The 7,672-nt window shown below is 29.2% G+C and overlaps 1 protein-coding gene across 4 annotated transcripts; it reads right to left on the bottom strand.

The window, feature by feature from the left end:
* Positions 1-1,502: 1,502 nt before the first annotated feature.
* LOC120217952 (UMP-CMP kinase 3-like) lies at positions 1,503-4,976 on the bottom strand. 4 transcript variants are annotated; one of them, XM_039214980.1, is made up of 9 exons: positions 4,881-4,970; positions 3,989-4,038; positions 3,814-3,865; positions 3,618-3,735; positions 3,014-3,170; positions 2,806-2,886; positions 2,580-2,687; positions 2,426-2,497; positions 1,503-1,638 (listed from the first exon to the last, which is right to left on the bottom strand). In XM_039214980.1, exons 2-9 carry the CDS (start codon positions 4,013-4,015, stop codon positions 1,627-1,629), a joined length of 627 nt encoding a protein of 208 aa, XP_039070911.1. In that variant the 5' UTR covers positions 4,016-4,038; positions 4,881-4,970; the 3' UTR covers positions 1,503-1,626. The 4 variants fall into 4 exon arrangements, with proteins under 4 accessions (XP_039070911.1, XP_039070909.1, XP_039070910.1 ...); XM_039214978.1 differs by lacking the exon at positions 1,503-1,638 and having other exon boundaries at positions 2,236-2,497; positions 4,881-4,968; XM_039214979.1 differs by lacking the exon at positions 1,503-1,638 and having other exon boundaries at positions 2,236-2,497; positions 3,989-4,041; positions 4,881-4,939.
* Positions 4,977-7,672: the final 2,696 nt, after the last annotated feature.

Below are 7,672 nucleotides of genomic sequence, written 5' to 3'. Positions count from 1 at the left end.
GAGAAATAAGAAAATAAGTTCGTGAAAGATCGCTAAATTGAAGGCCGAGTTGCAGATGCTTGGGATCCATTATTAGATTCGTAATCCATTAGGGGCTTAGGCAAGAGTGAGCCCAATTAGTCCAATGAATCGGCCACCAAACCCAAAGATAATTCCAGGACAGACCAGCGACCCAGTGAGTCCAAAATCTCCGGTTTCTAAATCTGGGGACTTTGGATATGATACGATTTTATGATAGAAAAATAATAGAAAGAATATTCCTTTTATTAATAGAAAAATAAGAAGAAGAATAAAGAAAGAATATTTCATCAATTTAGTTAAGAAATAAAAAAAATATTATAAAGTTTGTCATTCAATCATTTTTTTAATTAAAATGAAACACAAATATTACATCATGCTCTTAAATACAAAAGGCCTTGATTATCCCTTATAATGAGGTTCTAAATATGTGAAAGAACAGTATCAAGTAAAGTAATATTGGTTTGGTACCAATTGCTCGTACCACTTAACAATGACCAGCTGCATCATCTTCAGCTGCAATGAGTTTTATAACCTCTAGACAATCGGATCAGGGAATGACTCTCCCAAGAGTTAATTGCATTATATGTCTCTAAATTCTTATAATTTTCATTTTAAATTGGTTTTTAAACTTTTAAAAAATTTAATTTCATCCCCAAATTATGACTATCATTCTAAATTAATCCTTAAATTTTTTAACATTCTAATTTCATCCCTAAACTATACCCTTTTTCTAAATTAATACCCAAAATTTTTTATATTCCAATTTCATCCCAAAATTTATGCAAATATATAATTAGTTTCAACCATAATTTAACCTAATTTTCTTAAACATATAACAATATAACTTAGCCTAAAGATTTTATTAACAATGGATGTGATTAGTATATACGTCTAGCTTGGATGAAATTGGAATGTTCAAAAAGAGGACCAATTTAGAATGAATGTCATAGTTTGAGGATGTAATTGAGCTATTCAAAAGTTTGAAGACTAATTTAGAATGATAGTCATAGTTTAGGGATGGAATTGGAACATTTAAAAGTTTAAGGACCAATTTAAAATGAAGGTCATACTTTGAGGACACATGATGCAATTAACTCCAGTAAAAAGTATAAAGTTGATGCGGCTGTTTATGAATTGTAAGTTGGATACACGGCTTATGATGATTAGTGATCAAAGAAGAATCTCAGCTTTTAAGTACTCAGAGCGCCACGTTGAAGCACAAAGAATAAGAATCTCACCTCTAAAGTATTCGCTGAGCAACTCCAAGTGCAAAGAATAAGAATCTTTTTTAATGGGAACTTACCGTCCGAAGAATAAGTACCAGAGAAGAGACTAGAAAAGAGCATAAAGGTAGGAATGTAGTGGTATGAACATCATCACGTAAATTCCAACTTAATAAACAAAAACCCCAAAGCACAGTATATGAATCAAACTATAATATCAACTGGAAGAGAAAAAAAATAGTATTAGATTAGAAGTTCATACTTTAAATCTCACATCTCAACAGAAAAAATAAAAATAAAAGACACCAAGAATTGTTGGCTCGTATCTTTCATATTTAAAGTATCATCTCAGTATGATTTGTTCTTTTATCCTTGATAATATCTAGGCAGTGACCTGCAAAAGCCATATATATATATCAATTAAAAGTCAAAGAAGAAAACTAAGATGGTTATATTCTACAAGCAAAAGTAGCTTTCCTAACTAATGCAAGCAGTTTTTGGTGCCCAGAAACCCTTGAATAAAAGGTACTACTCGTTTAGCACCTACAACGGAGTAAGTCATACACAGTTGATCTGCAGAGAAAAATTCCAATCATCCACCTGGATGCCTAATTAAACACAAGATATTCCTAAAAGTTTTAACAACTTATTTATGAACTTCGACGTTTAGTGTTCACTGTTGAGATTTAATTAGCTGAAAACAGCAGATATTTCTTGAGTTCTTGTAGCACTGGATATCTCAGCAAAAATTTCAACTTAAATCTTGGAATGCCATGCAAGGATCCTATAAAATGTGCTTCTCTTTTTATGATTTCATGTCATACATTGCATCTTCTCAATCATAGTCATTCTCTTCCTTCACCATGACTGGAATGGATAATTAAAAAGAGTCAGAAAACTTCTACAGCTTCTATCATAATTATAATTACCTATGCAAAGCTTCTTACAAAAGAAGAGGTTAGCAATCAATAAATTCTTAAACTAATGTTTGATTTCAAAAAATAGTATAAAGTTCAATGGCCATTCATTGCAGAACACAACAGAGTCAATACCATTAAACAATATAATTATACATACACCTCATAATTTACATTATTATATCTACAAATGCAATGAAATCTCAATTCTTTTTTTGTTTTCCAGCTAAAGAGCACTTAGAGAATAGCACAACACTTCTTTACCTCCTCATCTTTTGGGGAGAAAATAACTTTAACCGCCTCAAATACCTCTTCTATGGACTTTGTAGCATCAATCTGATGGTAAATAAAGAACATTCGAGTTAATGTGAACATGCAAACTATAAAACAAAAACATTTCAGTGACTTAGAATATCACCTCTCGAACCTTTCCCTTTGCCTTATAGTACTCAATTACAGGAAGACTGGACTCTAGGAACACCTGAAATCGCTTCCTTATTGTTTCAATATTATCATCATCTCTTCCCTTAATATCCAGAAGAAAAAAAAGGTTTAAAGAACAAAAATGGGTACAACAGAGAGGCAACAAGGAAATCATCTGATTCAAACCAATATATATCTTTCAGACAGGAAATTAGGTTAACCTGGTTTCTATTAAGAATTCGCCTCTCCATTTCTTCTTCAGGACAATTAAAAACCAGGACAAGTTCTGGCTCAATTTTAGTCTGCATTCGGCATGTGAGTGAAGTCATTTTAAACTCTTGGATTTTGTTTAAATATCTAAATGAATGATGCCGAGAAGACCACAAAAAAGAAGTGAAATACATAGAGAATGAAGAATAATAGCCTTACAATAGCTTCAAATGCAGCACGGTTTTCTTCATTGCGAGGAAAACCATCAATAAGAAACTTGTCATTTCCACTTTCCAGCATTGCTTTTTCAAGAAGCTTAATTGTTACCTCAGAAGGAACAATCTTTCCTTCATTCATCATGTTCTGAATCATGTTTCTGCAGACCAGAAGAGAATAATGCATTCATTTTACACTAAGCCAATGATAAAGAGTACATCTGCATGGAAATTTTCTCGAGAAAAATAACTGATCCTGAAATGAAAAACCTAGACATGATATGCAAGATCTATTGACACGTACAGATGGTAACCAATCATTTGAAAGAATATTGTTTCTCAATCCTAAAAAATAGCATAGATTACATAAAAAGATAATCTAAATTACGTCTAGAATTCTTTTCTTTTAATAGTCTGCGGTGACTACAAGGTAGATTTGTTTAGAATTTTTCTTAGCCTATTGACAATGCATACATACCCTGCAGACGCAACTGCTCGAACTTGGTCTACATTCCCTTTAATCGCTGAGGCCACTCAATGAATTTTATGTATAGAATTCATATAGAAGTGAATGCATGTCAAACTATTATAGGGGAGATATGTCATACCCATTTTCAGAACCAGAGTCTCTTTCTGCTCGGAGAAGATCTCCAGCGCTAAGATGAGTGTAACCAAAATGCTGGACAATATTAGCACACTGAGTGCCTTTCCCACTGCCCGGGCCACCTTATCGAATTAACAATAAGATTAAGCGGCTTAGAAAGCTAAATTTAAAACCACCAACAGTAAAAAAGGAAATATTACCTAAAACAAAAACCACTTTTGGCTTTTTCTCAGCCAAGCTAAACGCCACATCCTGCATTTATATTCTTCCTTAACAACTCAATGTCATCTATGTAACTGATTCCATGAAAGGGAATTTCTTCCCCTTTTCCAAGAACAAATAGGTCAACGAAATAAATTCCATCACGCGAATTACCTTGCTTGAAGCATCCGCAGTTCCCATTACTGAAATCTTAGCTTGAAAGCCTACTGTTCAAAAAGAAGAAGAAAAAAAAACTTGAAAGGCTACATGTTTAAAAAACATAAATCCAAATAATAATAGCTCAAATTCTTTTATTAGATCCTGTACTTTCAAAATTAAAAATTCAACCCTAATTCAAACAGTTGCTATTAGTTTTAGTAATATGCCTAAGTTAAAAATTTAGTTCACCTTCTTCAAATTAATCATTTTAAGTCATGTAATTTAAGCATATTATCACTTCATTGAATCACTATTTAGGTTAGGACTAGAATTTCAAAATTAAAAAAAAAAAGTACATAGATAAAAACTAATCAAATTAAAGTATGGGGCTAATCCGTAATTTACGTGTAATTTAGAGACTAATAAAAGAATTTGACCATAGTAATGATACAGCAAACAATTCACTTTTAAGTTTGAAGTCTTAAAACTCTTAAGAAATAAGAAACTAAAAACATTCAGTATCATGCAGTAAAAACGTCCCAAATTTAAAGCTATTATGGGTTTAATTTTCCAAACAAGTTCAAATATTAGTAAAAGAAAAGAAAAACCTAACAAAAAGAAGACAAGATTAAAAAAAAGAATAAGCAATACAAATATATATTTTAGTGCCAGAATCAATTTAATTTAGCATAAGAAAATGGGGGGAAATTCATGATTTCATTTAAACACACTACAGATGAACTATAAAATGCAATGACATGTTTAATTTCCCACACACAAGATCAAAATCGTAGCTTAAACAGGGGTGAATACATTAAAATAGCTTTAAAAAGAGTTAAAAATAGAGAAATCCAGAAAAAAAAATTCAAAACGTGTAGCCAAAAGAAAACTGGAAAGAGAAGGTTACCTCAAAGTGGGAGGGGAGAATAATACAAAGAGAAAGGGAGAAGACCACCAAGTGAATTTGATGGATTTCAGGACGATGCTGTTAAATAGAAAGTTCGGGGGTTTTTTTTTTTTTTTTGCGGTTAGAAATGATATAATTAAGGATAAAATACACAAATAATATTTCAAGGTTATTTTTTAGTCTCAATTAGACTTGGTAAACTGATTTATTCGATTTAAAATATGATATAAATCTAAACACGATTACCCAAATTTGATTTAAACCTGAAACAAATGAATTGAACTAAAACCTATCTGAATTTTAGTTGAATTGATATAGTCTTGAATAAAAAATAACTCAAATCGAAAACAACATAAATTGAATATAATTCAAACCGAAAGCAACCCTAATCGAAAGTAACCCAAACAAAAAGTAATCTAAACTGAAAGAAACTCAAATCGAAAGCAATTTGAATAAAAAATAATCCGAACAGAAAAATAACATAAATCGAAAATAACACGTATTTAATTTATCTAAATTCAATCTAAACTGAACATTTATTGATTTTAACCTGATAGTTAAGTCAAAGTGAATGAATGTTTTTTTATTATTATCTTTTTAACAACATGATAAATAATAGAACGATAAGTCTAAAATCCAACTTTATATATATATATATATAATTTAAATTATTTATTTGATTTAAATATTATTTAACTAATTTTATTTATTAAATATCTAAGTCTAAAAGTCAATTATTCAATTTAATATCAATTAATCAAAATTAAATTAAATTAATTTTAATTTATAAGGTAAAAAATTTTGATTCAATAATTTTTATATACTCCAATTTTGATTCCGTAAAATCATAACTTATCGTCCTAGACTTATATAGACTTTATTTAAATTTTCTAATTTTATTAATTTAATAACTATTTTAGATTTTATTAATGATCCAAAAATATTAAATTAATCTTTAAATCATTTAATTAATGATTTATTAATTAAATATTTCAATTTAGACTCCATTAAGTAATGGCCCAAAATTATTAAAATAATTTTAAATCACTTAAATCAAATCATAATTTATTAATTTAATAACTAACTTTGGAACCAATTAAATAATTTTTAAAAAATATTAAATTAATTTTCAAATATTTTTATTTTTTCACCAATGAAAAAAGTAGTTACTTAAATTTAATATAAAAAGGTTATTTTTACAATATAAAAATTTATTTTTTATTTATAATTTAAAATTAAAATATTATCCATAATATAATATTGGGTAAACTATGTGAATAGTCACCTATGTTTTTGGTCTGACTGACTTTGGTCACCAATTTAAAAATTAAGGGAAAATGGTCCCTAATGCTATCGATCTGTTCGATATTAGTCCCTAATGTTATCAATCTATTAGATTTTAGTCCCTCAGTCGTTAACTCTCGTTCAATTTCAGTCCCTCAGTCGTTAACTCTCGTTCAATTTTAGTCCCTCAATCATGTTAGGGACTTAAATAAAAGGGGGTTAACAAAAATTAGTACTAAAATGACTTAAACCGGACGGATTGATAATGTGAGAGACCATTTACCTTTAATTTTTAAATTAGTGATCAAAGTCAGTCAGACCCTAAACAAAAGGGACTATTCGCACAGTTTACCCTATAATATCATTTATAAACCTGTTTAAAACAATACTCATTCAAACATATTTGATTTATTATTCTTATTCAAATTCAATAAAAATATTATATTTATAATTAAACATAGAGTTTAAAATTTTAATTTATAATAAAATTTATAATAAATTTTTTTCTTTTTCATCAAATAGGTCACACCGTAAATTTTTCTCACTGAAACAATATGAAAAGATCACAAACTCTAATACGTCTTATAAGTATAGTTCAAGTTAAACTATCATTGCTAAATGATGACTGAATTTGAATGCAATTAAGCCTAAATGATAAGATTGACAAGTAAAAATATATTTTTTATAAATAATATGTCAATAATTTTATATATACTTGATTGGACTCATATTCAATTCTACCGAATTATCTCATAGATCAAAGATTTATTTGACCCAAAAATCAACCGATTTGATATTGATCTAAGCTAAAAAATAATCAATCTGATATTGATTCGAGCTAAAAAATAATCGATATGAACTCAACTCGAAAATTGACCTGACCCGACTTACTATAGAAACAAATTAAATTCAAACCAAATATGATTCAACCCAATCAAACATGAATTGAATGTAGTCTAGACCCGAAATGATCCAACTCGTATCTACTCTGAACGACACGCTTGCCACCTTTAACCTCAATTATAAAAAGTTATAAAATATAACGTGACTTCAAAAATAATAAATTTATCATTTTCATTTAAAAGTTAGAGGAGTGATATTGGATTTACGAAATTAGAATAGTAATAAATTTGACATATAAACTTTACACATTATTATAATTTAATATTAATTCTAAAACTTTGACTCCACATTTAAATATTAATCCAGTTTAATCCCTTAATCCCAAACAAAAATCCTTCCACAAAGAAGAAGCAGTGCTCCAAATATCAATAGCCTGGCTAATCCCCCTTTAAAAGAACTCTATCTTCTCCTTAAAATCATATGCCTTCGTCAACACCTAAAGTTAATGTTACCCTTTAAAAGAACTCTATTTTCGACTGTGGAAAGCCAGTATTGAAGATTAAGGCATGGGATTTTTTGCCAATGATGAGAGTGGATCGTTGGGTACAATACCCGTAGGAAGCAAGGAAAAAAAGAAGGGAAAGCTCGGAGGATTGATCATTTCA

Source organism: Hibiscus syriacus, unplaced genomic scaffold (assembly GCF_006381635.1).
Source record: "Hibiscus syriacus cultivar Baekdansim isolate YM2019G1 unplaced genomic scaffold, ASM638163v2 tig00110194_pilon, whole genome shotgun sequence".
NCBI classification, from domain to species: domain Eukaryota; kingdom Viridiplantae; phylum Streptophyta; class Magnoliopsida; order Malvales; family Malvaceae; genus Hibiscus; species Hibiscus syriacus.
Note: the sequence above shows the minus strand (reverse complement) of the source record. Positions and strands in the feature narration are given on the sequence as shown.